At 45.4% G+C, this 19,708-nt stretch overlaps 1 protein-coding gene across 1 annotated transcript in view; it reads left to right on the top strand.

Annotated features, from left to right (window-relative positions):
* TMEM253 (transmembrane protein 253) overlaps window positions 1–2,752 on the top strand; it is a 99,321-nt gene extending 96,569 nt beyond the window's left edge. The window contains exons 7-8 of the mRNA XM_085600739.1: window positions 2,401–2,506; window positions 2,624–2,752. Of these exons, the coding sequence (XP_085456865.1) occupies window positions 2,401–2,493 (93 nt within the window). The 3' untranslated portion in view covers window positions 2,494–2,506; window positions 2,624–2,752. The remainder of the gene's footprint in view (window positions 1–2,400; window positions 2,507–2,623) is intronic.
* Window positions 2,753–19,708: the final 16,956 nt, after the last annotated feature.

Raw genomic sequence — 19,708 nt, 5'->3', positions numbered from 1 at the left:
TTGTGTGTGTGATGCAGACCAATTTGTAGATACATCTGGCTTCAATGGGTAGCCAGTTGGGGGAGTGGAGGGATGGTGTGATGTCATCAAACCTTCTAACCCCCGTTATGAGTCGAGAAGCCGTGTTAAGGACTGACCTTAGAGGGGCTAGGTGAGCTATTGGCGCCCCTGTTAGGATGGTGTTCCCGTAGTCCAGTTTGGATAGGACTAGGGATTGAACAACAATCTTGAAATCGTCTTGGGGAATGAAAGGTTTCATTTTCTTCAGGTGTTTTAAAGAGTACAGCGCACCTTTTTTTGAGTTTTTGATGAGGTCCTTCATCGATACGTTCTTGTCCAAGGTAATGCCTAGTGACTTAACCAAGTCGGTTATAGCGAGGGAGCGGTTTAGGGCATCCAGGTTCTTGAGCCAGTTATGGATTGGAAGGTGGTTACTTTTTGTAGCAAACAGTATTAATTCTGTTTTGTCTGGGTTCAACTTTAAGTGGTCTGATTTAAACCAGGATTGGATTTTGGTTAGTGTGACATTGAGGTGTTGAATGTCGCTGGGTGATTTGATTTTGTAGTAGAGTTGAGTGTCATATAGGTGATATTTAACTCCTGCTTCTTTCAGAATGATTGTAAGGGGTTCCATGAAGAGATTGAAGAGGACAGGAGAGAGGATCGAGCCTTGAGGGACCCCGAGTGTGACTCGTGTTGGCTTAAAGAGACAGGAGTTGATTTTAATTTGTTGAGACCGGTGCTGGAGGGAGGAAGCGAACCATTTTAGTAACATGCCATCAATGCCAGAGTGGCCCTTCAGAGTCTCAAGTAAAGCTAGGTGATTAATTGTGTCAAAAGCCGCAGATAGGTCAATAAGGATAATAAGACAGGCTTCACCTTCGTCTAAGGCTCTGTGTATATCGTCCGAAATATTAAGCATGGCTGTTTCCGTGCTACACCCTTTCCTGAAACCCCATTGAAAGGTGTCGAGGTGGTTGAAGTCATCAATATATTTGTTAAGTTGGAGAACGCATATCTCCAAGGTTTTGGCTAGGAACGGGAGGTTGGAGATAGGTCTGAGATTGCTGAGATCATTAGGGTCGGCTCCTGGTTTTTTGAGTATGGGTGTGATTTGTCCTAATTGAAGGGAGTCTGATACACAGCCTGATGTGAAAGAGGAGTTCATGATCTTAGTCCAGAAAGGGGTAATGATGTGGTTGAGTTTTTGTACAATAGTGGCTGGGAGGGGGTCCATAGTGTGGGAGGTGGGCTTTAAGCTCGCAATTATATTGAAGACCTCGTTTTCCGACACAAGTTCGAAGTCCGACCAATTCGCATTATTTTCAGTTGGCAGCAGACCTGGTTGTCCTTGGTATTGTCATGAATAACTAATGTGCACTTCCCGATTCGGCACATCTAAAAGAATGCACAAGAATCAGTAATCTTATTGATAAGAAAAAATCCACCCCTTTCCCTTGCACCAGCACTCCTTAAATGTTTGTGTTTTTAAGTAATGTGTGATGTGATGTATAATTCGCCTGAAGGAAACTATTTCAAATACTCAGCATGTTTTAGGTTCAGAGATTTTACCTAATGTTTGTACTTCAGATTTAGGAACATGTCTCACTTATTTTATTCATGGAAATACCTTATTTATTCATGGAAATGTATTCAGAGTTTAAAACTGGAAGAGTTAAAGGGAAGCAAACTCGGAACTTGGAGGTTTTCCGCTGCCGAATTCTGCAAGTGCTTGGTTAACAGCTAATGCGCCTATTTCACGCGCCGTCCCGTTAATACGTGGCGGTACGTGTTAGGCGTTTCCGGGTGTGGTTGCCTATAAAGACCGCACCCACCTTCGAGAAGGCGCTTTGCCTTTTGCTTGTTTCCCGAAATGGAGCATGTTTTGGAGCCTTTCGACTTACCTGATTTTCCCGAGTGGAGTTCTTCTGCGGTTGCGATCTTCAGCTTCAGAATTCTTCTCTCTTCAAGACGGCAGGATCTAGAATGAAGAAACAAAAAGGAGACAAGTAATTTTAAGCATTTAGGCGCCCTTCGCAAGAAAGGTCAAAAGACTAAAGGCTAATTTTTGGAACTTCTAACAAGATGAGAAGGACTTTAATTTAATTTAATTGTTACATGACTAATTGTATTTTGCAAATGTTAAGATTATATATTAACAAAGCAAAAAAAAGAAGTTAGTGATTTAGGAATATTTTTGGGAAAGCTGCCAAAACAGAATTATTAATTAGGATGCTTTTGGAGTCTATTTCTTTTCTTTACAATAGGTACAGTGTATTTTGAAGCGCAGAAAAATCTCTACTCTTAAGAAGTGAGTTCCTAAACTAAAACACAGAAATAAGGTGTGAAAGAAATTAAAGGAACAGAAGAATTTATTTTCTTATTTCTATGTTTGTTTAGCTGAATACTTTGCGCAGCAAAAGATGTAACCTGACCCTAAGATCCATCAATCACAAATACAACACAAGAAAATACTGGGACGTTGGCCTTTAATCACTGATCGCAGGTAGGCTAATTATTAAAACCTAATCATTAAAGAACTCTACTAGTGTAATCATCCTTGTAGTTTGTTGGAATAATTAGGAGATAATTTTGATCAAAACCTTAACTTGTTGCCTCGCAGGTCGACAGCAAGAATCCAGCCACGCCCAGTATTCGTCCCTCCTCCCTAATTGCTACTTTTAACTTAGGAGTGAGTTTTAAAATCACAGGTTATAAATAGTGATTTGGGAAGGTGGTCCCTTGCGTCCCTGCGAAAATACTACGCCATCACAAGCAAAATAAGGTAAGAGGCGGCATTGTCCTTGACAGGTATGAATTAGATCTGCTTGGTTAAGGGCAAGTAGTGGGGGGCAGGTTGAGATTGAAGATGTATTGGAGGTTTGGATGAAGGATTGCTCAATTTTTGTGATCTTGTCTGTGAAGAAACTGGCAATTTCTTCGCATCGATGCTTGGTTGCTATAATTTCGTGCGGGATTCGCGGTTCGTTTGCCTTTTGACAATTTTGAAGAGTTCTCTAGGTCTATTCAGTCTAGTTGGTTGAGGAAGAATGAGGCCTTTTCTCTGAAGATGTGCTTTTTATATTCTGACCGAGCAGACCTAAGAAGTGCTAGGTGCCTTGTTGATGGGTCTTGTCTCCAAGTCCTTTCAGCCAGTCTGAGTTGTCGTCTTTTGGTATTGAGATCAACATTGAACCATGATTTAGATTTGATAGATCTCAATTGTTTAAGTTTGAGTGGCGCTACTTGATCTAATACCTCCGTCATTGTAGAGTTAAAGTGAGCTGTAAGGTCATCGGCCGATATAGTGGTAGGCTGGGACTGTAGATGGGCGGGTATCTTGGATTCAAGTTCGGAGATAGGGACTTCATCGATGTTCCTGATCCAGTGCTTGGGTTTATCAGATTGTATTGGTCGGTTTCTGACAGGTGAGCTGATATTTAACAAAATGAGGTGGTGGTCAGACCAGTCAACGGGCGAGATTGACCTCAGAGAGACTAGTTCATTACTGGTGATGATCGCGTCTAGAGTTGCTCCTTTGATGTGAGTTGGTTCATTGTAGAGTTGTTTTAGGTTGGTTAATTCAAGCAGGTTGGAGAGGTTCTGGACAATGGTGTCTTCTGTGTTGGGATGTTCCTCATAACCACAGTACCCACATTGGCTTTTCGAGGTTGGCGGTGGGCAATTTCTTGGCTTGTTGGTCCTGTCCCGCATCCTGATGGCATTGGCACATTCAGGCTTGACGGCGACTCTCTTGCTCCAGCGGAGAAGGGCAATTTTTTTAAAAAATAGTTTTTATTGGCATTTGCAAAATAAAAACATTAACAATTACATTCAGCAAGACAATTAGTACCTCGTCTGTGGTCTGTAAGCCATTAGTATCAAGGCTAGTCAAGTCGCATGCTGTTAATAGAGAAGAGCCGCACCTATATAGTACAATAACATAGCAGTGAACAATACACATTGTCCCATATCCAAACTGTAGTGCTATAACATTCTATAAGATCTAAAATGTCCTTATCTGGGAGAAAGCATGAATATCTGGTACACACATTAAAAGTCACCATCAGTCATAGTATTGAGCCAATTTACAAATGGTTCCTAGAAATCCTTGGGGTGGGATCGGCCTGGGAGCTGCTCCCAATATGTCTCTAGTTGCATTTTACATTGTGTAACACTAGTAATCCAGGCCTTCAAGGTCGGCGGGTGAGTCGCTCTCCAGTGTATGGCAACTTGGCGCTTTGCTAGTATTAACAGCATCGCAGTTAACCTTCTCCGCTTAGGTGGGATGCCAGTATTATCCCCCAGCAGCGCCGCCAGCGGCGTGCAGGGTATCGCATGTCCTGTAATGGTCCTTACGTGTTGAATCCCATCAATCCAGTAATTAGCCACCAGCCTACACTTCCACGCTACGTGGAGGAAGCCGGCCTGTATTTCCCCACATCGCCAGCATCGATCATTAGGCCGCAGGCCCATTCGCTGCAATTGTATCAGGGTGCGCTATAGGCGGTGTATACATTTAAAATGTATCAATCGTAATCGGTAATTGGAGGACAGCAGTTTCAGCCATTGATCGTCCGAGATGGTTGTCCCTAGCTCCGTCTCCCACCCCGCTTTAGCCTCTGGAATAACTAGCGGGAAGTCACGTTGCATAGTATTATAGATACGAGTGATTACCTTTCGGCCATTTTTAATCGCAAGCACATTTTCTAGGGCAGTTAGTGTCGGAGGAGGGCTCAGAAACGTACTATACCCACTTCTGCAGGACGATCGCAACTGGTAATATAAAAGTGTTTCCGCTGCTGTGGGGGGTGTCTTTCCACACATCTGTTGTACAGTTAAGAAAGTACCCTCAGGAAAGAGGTCTGCAAATTTTAAGTTGTATCGCTCTTTCGTGTGCCCTGCGGTCCACCAGTGGGGCTATATGTGGGTGGTTCGCTAATTGCATCAAGGGAGCGTATAGCATATCTAGGTTTGCTCTTTGACGAAGTCCTGCCCAGGCCCAACTTAACGTCTCTACGGAATTTACCACCCCTCGGGGTCTCTGAAAGCGTTGGAAGACGACGGCGGTAGCCAGTGGCAAGGGGGCCACTCTATCCATTTCAATAGCTACATGTGGTTGGAAGGGTGTAGGGTGTACCCAGTAGTATAGGAACTGCACCTGCGCACAATAAGCATATAGTATAAAATCCGGTGCCGCCAGTCCTCCTTGGGATTGGGGTAGGGTAAGTGTCTCCCATGCAACCCGAGGCTGCTTCCCTGCCCATACTAATTCAATCATGAGGGAGCGGAGTGTCTTGAAGAAATGCATCGTTAGGGGGATAGGGATGTTTACAAACAGGTATAGTAATTTGGGTAAGATAATCATTCTAATCAGTGCAATGCGTCCCATCATAGAGACGGGTAGTGTCTTCCAGCGGGACACCTTATCTCTAATCCAGTCCACCATCCTGCCATAATTCTCGGACCATAGTTCATTAAGATCCCCGCTCAGCCAGATCCCTAGATAGCGAGTTGATCCTGTTGCCCATGCAATCGGGTACTCTGTGTCGAAGGGGCAGGTGCCAGTAGTCCGGGGAAAAATGACGGATTTGTTCCAGTTAATTCGTACCCCGGAAAGTTCTCCGTATCTAATCAATTCTCTCGTCATAGGCACTAGGTTTTCGTTAGGGTCAATCATATATAGTCATGGGCGTCCGCAGGGGGGGGCAAGGAGGGGCGCTTGCCCCCCCCCTGGACTGCTCCTCCTTGCCCCCCCTGTGGCCACTTATGCTTTTACGGACGCCTTTTGTCCGGGATTACGGGCCCTGCAGGGAGCAGAGGTGTTCCCTGTCAGAGGCCTCAACTCCCTGATGGGGCTCCTTGCACTCCTCCTCGCTGCCCCTCCCGCCCATTGTCATTCTGTCTGCGGCTGATTGCCACAAACAGAATGACAATGGCCGGTTTGAGCTGCGCGCCACAAGCACGAGTGGTTAGGTCTGGACACAAAGACCTCCTTTTAACACTCTCAGGGCCGGCTTTAGGGCGGTGCAACTGGTGCCACCGCACTGGGTGCTGACTCTTCGAGGGGGCGCCTATTTGGAAGTATTTTATGGTTTTAAAAGCACCTGCTGCATTGCCGGCCTCCGAAATTGTCATTCAAAAATAAAAATGTCAAGATAACTTGGTGATTAATGTTCTTCCTGGAGAGAAAAGGAGTTTTGTGAAGTGGAAGTTTTAACTCATTTTATGTATCACAGAGGGTTAATGTGTGTGCTGCAAAGAATGTGTACCATGCAGATCACAAAATGCACATAGTTTAAATAGGTCAGTGCTTTTGTCAGAGAGATCCTTTCGGTAAAAAAAAATCATCATTATGAAATGTAACCTCCAACCATCGGGTTCTGATTTACTTTCTGAGTCTGTGCTTCTCCAGACCAAGCACTCTTAAACTATACTGCCTACCAGTATGGATGACATGCAACTCCTACACCTTGTAGTCCTCTTTATTATGTAACATTTCCTATACACTGATTTACACACCTATGATTGATTGCATCCGAGTAGTGTTTGCGATGTAAAGTGCTCTGACACCCTAAACTGGTACAGGTGGCACTATTAAATACATCTGAGAGAGAGTGGTTATGGAGACTTGAGGGGGTACTGTACTGTTAAAGGGTAGTAGTGTGGGAGTCTGTGGGCAGCACCCGTGGGGGGGCGCCAACAAACTTTGTCGCACAGGGCGCCACCAGCGCTAAAGCCGGCCCTGAACACTCTGTAGCCTGAGAGCAAGGGGTCTTCTGAATGAAGTTCGGGGGGGGGGGGTCGATGCATTATTCTCCCAAGTCAAAAACTGAGGTTGCAGCATAGCCCGGATTTCAGATCCCACTAAAACATACACAGACTTGTGTCAATAACATATCTATCTGCCAGTATGCACCCTATCATGTCTGGCAGGACGTCCCGACCCTGTGTTTCACTACCTCATATACCCCTGCACCCCACTCCCCACGCTCACTGCCTCATATCCCCCTGTATCCCACTCCCCGTGCTCAGGGCCGGCTCTAGGGCGGTGCGACCGGTGCCACCGCACCGGCTGCTGACTTCGTGTAGGGGGCCCTAATATGATGATTTTAAAAGCACCTGCTTCTTTCCTGGACTCCTAAAAACTTTCAGCCACCTATAAAAATGTCTAAATGACTGCAGTGATTAATGCACTTCCTTAGAGAGAGGGAGAGATCAAAGTTTTCTGTAGTGGAAGTTTCTACTCATCCTAAGGTAGCGCAGAGGGTTACTATGCTTGCTGCAAAGAACGTGCAGCTCACAAAGTGCGTATAATGTAATGTAAATAGGTCAGTGGGTCACACTTTTGTCAGAGAGACCATATTGTTGATAACTCTTTATGAGTTAAAATCCTAATGTGGAACAGTGAGCAAGTAACTGTTAGCAAAGATGCATGCAAACTGGGCTAGGGCGTTATGATTTCCCCCCAGTTTTTCATTATCCTAATGTGGCAAAATGGGTTAATTTGTGTAGAAATCAATTCTTATTAACAAAGAGAACCCCCCCATCCATGGTGCTAGGTTTTAAATTCTAGGCTTCTGATTCTCCTGACCAAGCACTCTTAAACTATCCTGCCTACCTGTACGGATGACATGTGACTCCTACACCTTCTTGTCCTCTCTCTTATGTAACATTTCCTATGCACTGATTTACACACCTATGATTGATTGTCTCTATGTAATCTGTGTGATGTAAAGTGTTGTGACACCTTACACTGATAGGAGCGGCGCTATAAAATGAATTAAATGCACCTGAGACTGAAGGGTTACGGAGGCTTGAGGGGCGCTGTGAAAGGATGGTTATGAAGAACCTGTAGTGGAGGTGGTCATTGGGGGTGCCAAAAAGCATTATCGCACTGGGCCCCACGAGCGCTAAAGTCGGCCCTGCCCACGCTCACTGCCTTATATCCCTCTGTACCCCACACCTCGCGCTAACTGCCACGACATATCCCTCTGTACCCCACACCTTGCGCTAACTGCCACAACATATCCCTCTGTACCCCGCACTTCGCGCTCACTGCCACATATGCCTCTGTATCCCACTCCTCACACTCACTGCCTGATCGCTCATTTTACCCTGCCATTCATCTTCTACGTGTTCTCTCCCCTTCCACTCGTTCTACCTCTGTTCACCCCTTACTTCTTTTTGTGCCTTACTTCTTTCTCAATATCTCTACTTCTTTTCCTCTTCAGTAACATCTGTGACACATCTCTGCACTTCCTTTATATCAACGCACCCCTCTACCTCACCAGTCTACCTCAGTCTTTATTATTCCCTCTTCCTCAGCTGTCTCTACCTGTCTCTGACACACCTCTCCCTCTCTCTACCTGGCCCTCTCTGGTTCTACGACTGCGTTATTCTCCCCTCTCCAGCTTTGATTTACCTGTCTCTGCTCCTGAATCTTTTACTCCTACACCTCACTTCTTTGTCTACCCTTCACCCCTCGCTACCCTTCTGTTTGCCTCACTACGGTCTTTACCCGACCCACCTTCAGTGCCTCTTCCCATTTCGCCTCCTTCCCTCACAGCGCTCTCCTAGCATGCATCTGTTTCTCCCCTCACCACCATGCCTGCCTCTACTCCTACTTACCTTTCTAACCAGCCTAACTTTCTACTTTCCTGTTATTCCTGGTAGTGAACCTTTCATTTCACCCCTCCGGTTGTATTATCTACGCATTCAAATTGAGTAGGTCATTGCAGTGCTCCCAACCTGACATCGAGACCCAGTCCCCTAGCCTCTCAACATGCCCAGATATAACAACAAGCATTGGCATAGCCAATTGGTCTCGCCTTTGGGACCTGCTGCAGAACTAAATACTTATACTGCCGGCATCATACTTACCCAGCGCCAAGACGCCTTGGCAGAAGTGCGCTATATAAGTTCTTCAGTCAGTGAGTCAGTCATAAGGTCCCAAAGGCGAGACCTATTGGCTATGCCAATGCTTGTTTTTCTCAGGTTGGCCTGAACATTACCCGATCCGGATTGTCTGCCATTTTAGCCCCGCCCCCATTAACATTAGCCACGCCCCTTCATTTGCCAGGTTCGCCCCCCCCTGGAAAAATTTCTGCGGACGCCCATGTATATAGTGTGATATCGTCTGCATATAAGGAGATGGGTAACCCCTGCGATGTGAACCCAATGCTGCGTTGTGCATGGTGCTGCCTGATGCGCGCTGTCAGTGGCTCTGTTGCAATCGCAAAAAGAACGGGCGAGAGGGGCCATCCCTGCCTCGTCCCCCTGGTTATGTTGAAGGGCACAGAGACCAGACTGTTTACTCGCACTCGTGCTGTGGGCATCGTATATAACAGTTGGATCTGTTGAATAAATATGGGACTGAGACCTATGCGATGTAACAGCGGGAAGAGGAAGCTCCACTCCAGGGAGTCGAACGCCTTAGTAGCATCAAGCAAAGCTGCTATGGCCTGGACGTTTGGGTCCAGGTAATCCATTAATGCGAATATCGTCCTGAGATTATGGGACATAGACCGTCCCGGTATAAAACCGGACTGGACTGGTAAATCTATTTGAGTGAGCAGAGGTTGCATTCTGGTAGCCAAAAGCTTTGCATAGATTTTTGCATCTATATTTATTAATGAGATTGGGCGATATGAATCGCATTGAGACGGGTCCTTGTCCGGCTTCAAGATTGTTCTTATAATGGCCTCTCTCATGGAGGGGGGTAAATAACCCACTTCCATTGCTTTGTGATATACCTCTAAGAGGCGAGGAGCTAAGATGTCAGCATATTCTTTATAAAATTTAGCCGTCAGGGCCAGGGGCCTTGTCTGCCGGGAGACCGCCAATGATTTGTTTAATGTCTTCCACCGTAAAAGGCAGTTCCATGTACTCTCTGTGGGCTCGCTTGAACCATACCAATGCTATTGAATCAAAATAGTCAGTCAAGAGGTCCTCTGTCAGGCCTATATCAGATTTATAGAGGTGTGCATGAAAATCACGCATCGTGGACAAGACATCTGGTGAAGAGCGAACTAGCTCCCCCTCCTCAGTAGCCAATTCCATAATAAGGGGAGAGCCTCTAGGCCCACGCAGGAGAGCGGCCAGTGTTTTGCTAGGTCTGTCCCCCTCTCCATACCTACGCGCTGTAGCCTGTTTATGTAGAAATGTTAATTCTCGCTCAGCCTCTTCCTTAAAAGTAATGAGAGTGCTGCGTATCTCTGCCAGTAGGTAGGGTGTTGGTGTCACGCAATATCGTGATTCCAATATGTGTAGCTTTTTTAAATTCAATTCAGAGTGTTCCTAATATCTCGGAGAACCCCAGCTTGTTCCGCAATACAGTGTCCGTGGATTACTACTTTAAATGCTTCCCACAGACTGCCTACGGTCTCCACTGACCCTGTATTATTCTCAAAGTAATCTTGTATATGTACTCTAATGCTTTCGCGAAATGCCGAGTCCAGGAGCGCATTGGATGGGAGGCGCCAGGAGAACGGCTGTCTGTAAGGCTGCGGAATCAGTAGCTCTATAGCCACTGGGGCATGATCTGATAATGTTCTAGCTTGGTGGCTGGCAGCTTGTATTCTGGTCGGCAAATCTTTAGTTAAGAGCCAAAAGTCTATTCGTGACCAGGCTTGACGATGGTGTGTGATGCATGTACCCTCTCGCGCCTCCGGGTTGAGGATCCGCCAAGGGTCTGATAAGTCATAGTCCTGTATAATGCCCTGTAAAACTGTTGATGCTTGCGGATGATGTGCGCGCGTCGCACCCTCCCTGTCCAGGTATGGGGAAATCGTAATATTAAAATCCCCACCCCAGAGAGTCGCTGAGTCCCCTATGGATTGAATCTTATGTCAGAGTTGCTGGAAGAAATCAGGATCATCCACGTTAGGCCCATAGACATTAGCTATGATCAGCGGACGATGATGTAGCGTTCCCTTCAGGAGAAGAAAGCGCCCCTCTGGGTCTAAGATTGACTGATGCGTGTGCCATGGGACTCCTTTCCGTATAAGAGTTGCTACCCCCTGGAGTAACTGGAATAGCCTGCACTATGAACCTCGCTCCAGCGAGCGGTGGAAAATCTTGTGTGTGTCGTTCCTAATAGGTGAGTTTCTTGTAGGAGACAGATATCAATTTGGTGTCTGGACAAGTATGAGTGCACCAGTCTGGATTTGCGGTGGTCATTCAGACCCCGCACATTTCAAGTAAGGCAGTGGATATTAGACATACTGTCACCCCTGACATGCGAAAGCCAAGGTAGGTATGTCCATGTGTGCATGCTCCTTCTGCTGCATTCCTATCCGCCTCAGGCTTCTGCAGTATATGTTGTGTTTAAGTCTACGCAGTGGTCTGGCTAGAGCTGACTGTCTATATAGGAAATCATATGGCACTGTGGCTGTATTGTCCTGCGGCAAACAACAACAAACAACAATTCCCCCCACCACACTCCACTCACACCAACCTCCCACACAGGTTGTGTAGCCCTTGCCAAACATCTCCCTGGACTAGGGAGCCCTCGTAACTTAATACAACTGGGAATCATCCCACGGGGGGGAGGCGTAGGGTTGCCTGCTAACTACCCTGTCACTCTTGGACAGGGTGGCAGAGCATGAATAGTCTGATCAGGCGTGTACAGTTATTTAACCTTAATTTACTCAATCATGTGTAGTGCCAACCCTCAAGAACCACATGTTTTCAATCATTGTCACTCATCTGATTTTCGGGGTCACGCGAAGTGCCGGCTTCCTGTTGTCGATTCCGTCTGGCCTTCTGCTTTGCTTATTTTAGGGCTGTGCTAGCATCGGTGAAGAATAAGGGTGTTCCTCCGGTGTGGGCCTGCAGTTTAGCCGGGTACAACATTGCATACGTCGTGCCGGATTGTTGGAGTAGTTTCTTGGCCGGTATGAACTCCCGTCTCGCTGATTGGACCGCCTGGGTGAAATCCGAGAACATCGCAATTTTATTACCTTGAAACTGAATGTCTCCTTTTTCTCTGGCTGCTTTCAGGGCGGTATCTCTGTCCCTGTAGTTAAGTATTCAAGCTATAATTGGTCTTGGAGGGGCTCCTGGGCCGGGCCTAGGGCCCAGGGTACGGTGTGCTCGTTCCACCAGGAACATCAGGGTGAGAGCTTCTGCACAGAGATCCCGAAGTAGGTCTTCCACATACCGTTCCATATTCGGAATATTTGTGGATCCCGGTATTCCCGTAATGCGAATGTTGTTCCTTCTACATCTCGCCTCCAAATATTCATTGCGTGCTTTAATGACTTCTAGAACTTTCTCCATTCGGAGCATGGCTCTCCCTGTCGTCTCCTGACGGTCGTCGGCATCTGAGACACGCTGCTTTAGCGTATACAGGTGGCCCTCATGTTTGTCAATTTTTTGTGACATATGGTCCATCCTTTCCGCCATGTTGTCCAGTTTAGCATCAATGGCCTTCAGGCTACCTCTAACGCATCATCGCCCGGATATCGTCGTCCTGGTCCGAGTCCATTTGTGTTTCAGAGACCACTGTTAAGGATGGTGTAAGACATTCCTGAAAGTGCGATGAGCGCTTCTCGAAGTTGAGCTTAGGTTGTTTATTGTCGGTCTTCCCCATTTTAGTTTTGGATATTGCTCTGTATGCAGTACAGAACCCTGCTGAGACCACCTCTGCGTTACGCTACCGCGTCTCGCTGCCTTATGTAGGTGTCACAGTCCCAGAGGAAGGCAGTATAGATGAGGCAGTGCAGATGAGAGGCAACGCAGCCCAAAATGTGTATATTGTCTCTCTGTGAGGACCTCGGCCCAAGAACAGTCTACCCTGGTCCTATGATATAGGTCAAATGTCTCACCGCACCGTGGTCGGGGTCTCTGTGGCCTTCAGCGGCTAGTGGGGAGCGGAGGGCCCTTACTTCCTCCTCATCCCCGGTGTGTCTCCAGTTGGTATGCTACAGTCCCCGGCGTCCTGGGCACCACTCAGTTGGGGAAGGTTTTGCGCGCTCACAATCCAGTAGCCTGCATAGGGCTCCGCTTTTCGACAGAGCCACAAGACATCCAAATTCGCCGAGTTAACACGATGCCAGAGTCTGGGCCAACTCAGAGTCTCTCAGTGTGCTCCTGGAAGCACTCAGTGCACGCCCTGTTCCGGCGCATGCAGGCTGCCCCCAGTCTGGGTTCCACGGCGAAGGTTACACTGTGCCACCTCCACCCGACCTCCCGTCAAGGCTCCCATTGCGAGCAGCTGCCACCACCCGCAGGCACTCGCACCCAGTGCAGCGCGAGCGCCACTCTTTGGCAGGATGGGAGGGGAGTGGTACGCCGATCCTCGGGGGAGCTCACTTTCTATGCTGCGGTAAAGCGGCTCCGCAGCTCCCAGATGTAGCTAGGCGGGTCTCCGATATCAGGCGTCCGCTATTTTGAGAGTCAGTTCCGTCTCCGTCAGTCACGCTGGATCTTCCGACTCCCCCGCCGCACACGCAGACCTCGGCCAGCCACCGGAGTCCGCAGCATCCGCAGGTGAAGGGCCGATGCGAGCTTGCCGCTCGATCTTGTTACTCATCTACTTCGTCTCAGCTCGGATCTTTCCGCCTGGAGTGGGCCACGCCGCCCCCACGCCGAAGTTGTGTCTCTCACCGTCTCCTACCGCCGCTCACGGGTCTGGACGCCGCAAATCAATGCTGGAGGGTAAGTTTGTTATTTCTGCCACTTTTGGTGCGGCGATCAATTACCAGGTTACGGATACTTAACGGATTTTGTGCTCTGCCGGCAGAGCCGCCTCACTGTGCGGCCATCTTGCTGCTCGGCTTGGCCACACCCTGAAAAGGGCAAATTTACATATCCTCCCTGTGTCACAGACCCGTCATCACACTTACTCATTCACACACACATTCATTGGTGGGACCCATAACACCAACACACACACACACGTCCCACCCGAGTCTGCACACCGGAGGAAATGAAGCGCTGGACATGTGGGGGGGTACCTTGTTACCTATCCAGAGTAATTCCCTTACATTATATACATTATATGCATCTGCACCTATAGAATCCTAGCTTTAACATCAAGGCACTCCACCACTTGGTCGATGGACGAATTAGTTGGACTGCTTGATGGTGATTTAGAACCAGCTAAAACACATTTAAAGCTTCGGAACCTTTCGATTAGCTTTTCAATACCTTATTAAAGAATCACAAACTCGTTTCTTATTAATCAAAGTTAGTTTATCTAATTAAGACACTTTGTGTTGGCATATTCAGGATTACAGTTTAACAATTTCTCTTTTGAGCGATTTCCAGTCTTTGATCTCTAACATAAATTGACATAACATATATATTTACCTAAATTTGGACATTGGCGACCACCTCCAGAAGAACCCATCTACCCACAGCAATAAGCAAATCCCTTCAGATGGAATAGTCCTCTTATCATCAAAGAAAACCCCAGGTAAGTCCAGGACATCTCCATCAGCACGACGCAGTCCCCACAATTTAGCCAAGGGACCAAGCTATCGCACCAATAAACCAGCAAATCGATTTTCCACACCAACAGCCTAACAGCAATAAGGATAATGATGATGACATACTTCCAAACCCCCCCTTTTTATACTCTTTTTCTCCTTACTTTTAGGACGATGTGCAACAATTTAGGGGTGGAAAGTATTCTGATTGGCTAAACCCTCGGAAAATTGTAAGTCTATTCAATATTCCCAGGTTTGCATGTTTCCCATGAGACCGGGCATGACATCTTCCCAATTGTATTCTTTTTCGTAGTTTCACAGGCGAAAGATCATAAGTAACATGTAAGCCTTCTTGTACAGGTCGTTCATTGTCCCCTCAGTCATTCACACCAGCCTGGGTCTTGGCAGTACTCCATGTTCCTAGCTTTGACAAGGAACATTTCGTTTCTCATCGAAGGTCGCTTGGAGATCTTCAGAGCCATCCGAGTCTGCGCAGTGGACATCGTGCTCACATGACGGTGGCCAATTCCGAACTCCATTTTGTGTACTGCGGCCTAGAAGGCCCGAATGCCAACTTAAGCAAAAACAAACATAACAGTAATTAATATATGGAAATGAAGATTCTAATGTTATAACCCACACTAATCCCAATATATATTAGTATTTTCCTAGCGTTGAGCAACATTTAAAGCAATAATACTCACCATTCAGCAGCACTGGTAGCACAAACCATCCCAAAAGCAACATGAATCATGCAATTCTCTATTTCAACACATCCTACAGTTAGTTTGCGTACCATAATTAATCATTTAGTTATTAGCCATGCAATTTGCATTTTAGTCCCATGTGTATCTTGTGTTTATTAAGGTGCAATTGTTGGGTAATGATAATACTCCACACAAATTAGTACAAGATAATTTTTTTTAGAATGATTACGTAATTAATATTTCATGCTCCATCAATCCCCCCTTTGGTGATTTTTAACATCACCACAAATCCCACTAAATGAAAAAAGAAAATTTCCCCCGGAAATGATTTCTCAGTTCCCTTACACTTGGTTACGTTACATCATAGTATCTCCCATCTCATCTTCTCTTGTTTTCTTGTACATGTTCTCTTTCCATTCTTCTAGTTCTATATCTCCTACTTCTCTTTCTCTTATTTCCTTCTCCTGTCTTTTCGCAACTTCTCTTTTTATTCTATTTTGTAATTTTCTTCTTTTTATACATACACATCCTAATCTTAAGATCAGTATTAGTATTACTACACAAGTCACTGGTATTAGTATTTTACCTACAAATGAACTACCTAATTTTGATAATAAACCTTTTATAGTAGAAAAGCCTTTACCAAGCTTCTCCCAAACACTTTCAACCTCCAATGGAACAATTTCCTCATGCAAATCAGTTATATTCTTAATGAATTTCTTTACATTTTGGCTCTCGACAGGAATATAAGTACAGCAATGTTGTACCTTCAGCATTCCACAGGCTCCTCCCTCTTTGGCTAATATAATATCAAGGGCAAGTCGATTTTGCATAATCATGGCTCTCATGGCAACCATTTCGGTATTTACGATTAAGAACCCTCCAGCTGTGCTTGTCGATAAGCGATCCACAACTGTAGACAATTTTCTAATTTTATGTGCATTCAGAGATATTCCAATGGCTGGTATCAGTGCTCCAAAAATATCCCCTACAATTTCTGACCAACTCTCTCTCCTTCTACGTGTTAGGTGTCTATCTATTTTGTGCAAACCGTCCTCTCCCCTTCCCACATGAAATATTTTTGGGAAGACCAGGCCTAGGTAGCTTGTACCATACCAGTGGTTTGTTAACCTATAATAAGCCTTGGTTCCACAGATGTAATATATTCCAGGGAATACCGGATCATTTCCTCCTTTAAATCCCCATCCTCCCATGATCTTATATACATCATGGCATTCACTTGCACCTACAAAATAATTATCATAAACCGTGTTATCTCTACTGATGCACAATTTCCCTCTCTGAGGCCAATCCAAAGCCATTGCAGGATTTGTTTCTCCCTTTAAATGGTTTTCCCTTTCAGCATCCCAAAATGTTGTTTCCATCCTTTCCTCAGACACCTTTCTTTGCATCTTAATTCTCCTCTCTTCTACCATGTCCAAGAAAGTCTTCTCTTCTTTTCTCAGACTACAAGTAAGATTGTTCTTAAACACTTCTTCTAAAGTTAATTCTCTATTTTCTAAGAAAAATTCACCTACAGTTCTAACAGGAATCACCTTATTTAGTTCAAGAACTACAGGTACCTGCGAGAAAACATAATCTACATCAGTATAATAATATTCTAATTTCCCTGTTCTATAGAACAAGCTCGCTAATACACTACAGGTTATTCCATATGTCAAAGGAAGGTGATGATAGGTGACACCCACTGACACCGATGCAGGTAACTGCATACAAACATATCTCTAACTTCCATATTCTTTACATATTCATACAGTAACTTTGAAAAAAAGTATTAGAAAAATCAGTTATAGACCTATCCTTATGAAAATCTGTTCTATCTACCAGTTTAGTCACATGAGTATCATAAATCTCTTCTCTATTAGTCTTGTTCTCAGTGTGGTTTTCTACCCTTTCGAATGTCACTTTAAACAAAATTGCTGTTGCTAATATGATCCATAGAAGCATTAGTAATCCTGTACAACAACAACACACTTTGCACCATCTTCGGAGAAACCCACATGTAGGTTTTCTACCTTCTGTGTTTGCCATTTCGGAAATGATCAGTGTCTTTTGACTTAGCCTCTTTTATTCACAAATTATTTTTTGTCTAAACCCAAAGGCTTTTAAGTGCCTACTTGGTTCTTTCGGTTACGTGTCTTGTCCAGTATTTTAAATTCTCTGCATCTTTCTTTGTCAGTTCAATCCAGGCATTGGTCGTCTTTGTCTCGGTTTTCACAATCTCGGTTCAGAACTTCCTGATCATCCGTCTCTTCTCTGATATCAGATAAGATAACTCTCAGGATTTCTGAATCTTCTTCTTCTTCAACCACTTCCAGTACAGTCCCTCCTAGACTTCATTGGCTGTCTGCTTCCTCTTGTATATCAGGAAGTGCCACATACGTCCACTCCGGTGACTTGTACTTCTGGTTGTGTTTCTTGATACTCTTCTCTCTTTTCAAGTGTGCCTGATCAGTGTCTTCTGATTTCTCTTGACTAAACACTTCATTCACTTGTTCAGCGTTAGGAGATCTTACTCTCGTGAGTCGGTATCTCAATCTCTTAAATTTATTATGCCAAATTTCCTCTATCGATGGTCTTTTCAACCTGTTCCCCTTCTCACCTCGCTCTGTTTTCCAAGCTCTTTTCCTCAAGATTCGTCCTCCTTGGCCTTCTCCTTCACTTTCTTCAGATTCTGTATCGGTTTGACTTTTACTTTCTTTGCATATTACTCACAAGACCTCAGGTTCACTAACTACGGTTTTCCCTCCTCGTGTTTCTTCCACGCAATCTTCCTGCTGACTAACTGTCCCTTACCATACCTGGATGTGTGTTGTCCCTACACCTCCTCGTGGGTCTTTCGCAATAATCTTACCCTCACTCTCTGTATCTAATTCCTCACCTTCTATTTTTACGATTTCAGGCGGAATTTCTCTTGTGCTTGCACTTGGTGCTTCTTTATCAAGAATGTCTTGTTCAGTTTCTTCAATATTCTCTTTTATCCTTTCTTGTATTCCCACCTGTCCAGTCTCTGATTCGGAGCTAGTGTCGGAAATTTCCAGTCGTCTCCTCAGTGGTATGTTCTCCGGCTCCGCAACTTGGCTCAACTCCATTTCTCCCGCTCTTGAGTTTTGTCTTGTTCTTGTTTCTTCTGATTCTGACTCAGAACTGGTATCGGACTCTTCCAAATACTCTTCCTCGGGTCTATTTATGGGACTAGGGACTCGAAGAGTATGACTAGCATGAATCCAATTCTTTACTCTGGCACACTTCACAGCAGTCGTCGTAGTCAGAATCACTTGATGTGGTTTCCCCCAGCGTGGGACCAGACAATTTCTCCTTCTATGCACTTTGATCCGCACCCAGTCTCCAGGACTCAAATCATGAGCTGGCTTCTTTTCAAGGGTGGTTGCATGCGGTCCAACCTGATGAAACACAGAATGAACGGAATCAGCCAACCCCTTGCAATAATCCAAAACAAAGTCATCAGATATAGGCAGTATTCTGTTGACAGGAATGAAAACATGTCTCATTGCTCTACCCATAACAATTTCATGGTTGCTCAGGCCAGTGTTCCTATCAGGAATCGACCTAATAGTCATGAGCACCAGAGGCAAGACATCTGGCCATTTTAGACCTGTGGCCAAACACATTTTTCCCAATCTGTTTTTAATGGTGCCATTCATTTGTTCCACTACTCCAGAAGCCTCTGGGCGATAGGCACAATGTAGTTTCTGTTGTACATTCAATGCTTCACAAATCAGTTTTATAATTTTGTTCTGAAAATGCTTTCCTCTATCTGATTCAATCATTACTGGGAAACCAAATCTAGGAATTAACTCTCTCAATAGGAGTTTCGCTACAGTAACTCCATCACTCCTTATAGTCGGGTAAGCTTCCACCCAACGTGAAAACAGGCAGACAACTACTAGGACATATCTTAGTCGATTACACAGGGGCATTTCAATGAAATCAATCTGCATTCTAGTGAAAGGACCTCCCTCCCGTCCTATGGTTCCCAAACTCACCACTGTTTTCCTTCCTGGATTATATTGCTGACATATAAGGCATCTTTGACAAAGGCTCTCAGCTACAAGCCGGAACTTGGCGTTATACCAGGTCGCAGATTCTTTCCCAACTTACACGCTCGGGTCAATGCAAACAATTCCGCAAGCTGAGCTGATTTTACTCCTTTCAGGCAAGATGCTTCCAACACAGCCGCTACAGAACATACTGCATACGCAGCACCCAATATTCCTTCTTCAGTTCTCAGACATGACCCATCCACAAACATCACATAGTCACTTTCTTTCAGAGGCACATCTTTTATGTCCGGATGCAGCTTAGTGCAAAAATCAAGCACTTCCAAACAATCAAGATCTACGTCATCCTTTACTTCCACATTCACAGCATCAGGTACCAATGTTGACGGATTTACATTAAGGCACCTCACAATGCTCACATTTGTAGCACCCAGAATGACCTTTTCATATTCCGTTAGACGACTATGCGTCATAAATTGTGTGCGGCTTCATGTCAAAAGGATTGCAACATCATGGGGAACAA

The sequence above is a fragment of the Triturus cristatus genome, chromosome 1_2 (genome assembly GCF_964204655.1).
Source record: "Triturus cristatus chromosome 1_2, aTriCri1.1, whole genome shotgun sequence".
Lineage (NCBI taxonomy): Eukaryota > Metazoa > Chordata > Amphibia > Caudata > Salamandridae > Triturus > Triturus cristatus.
This window is presented reverse-complemented; position numbering and strand designations above follow the sequence as displayed.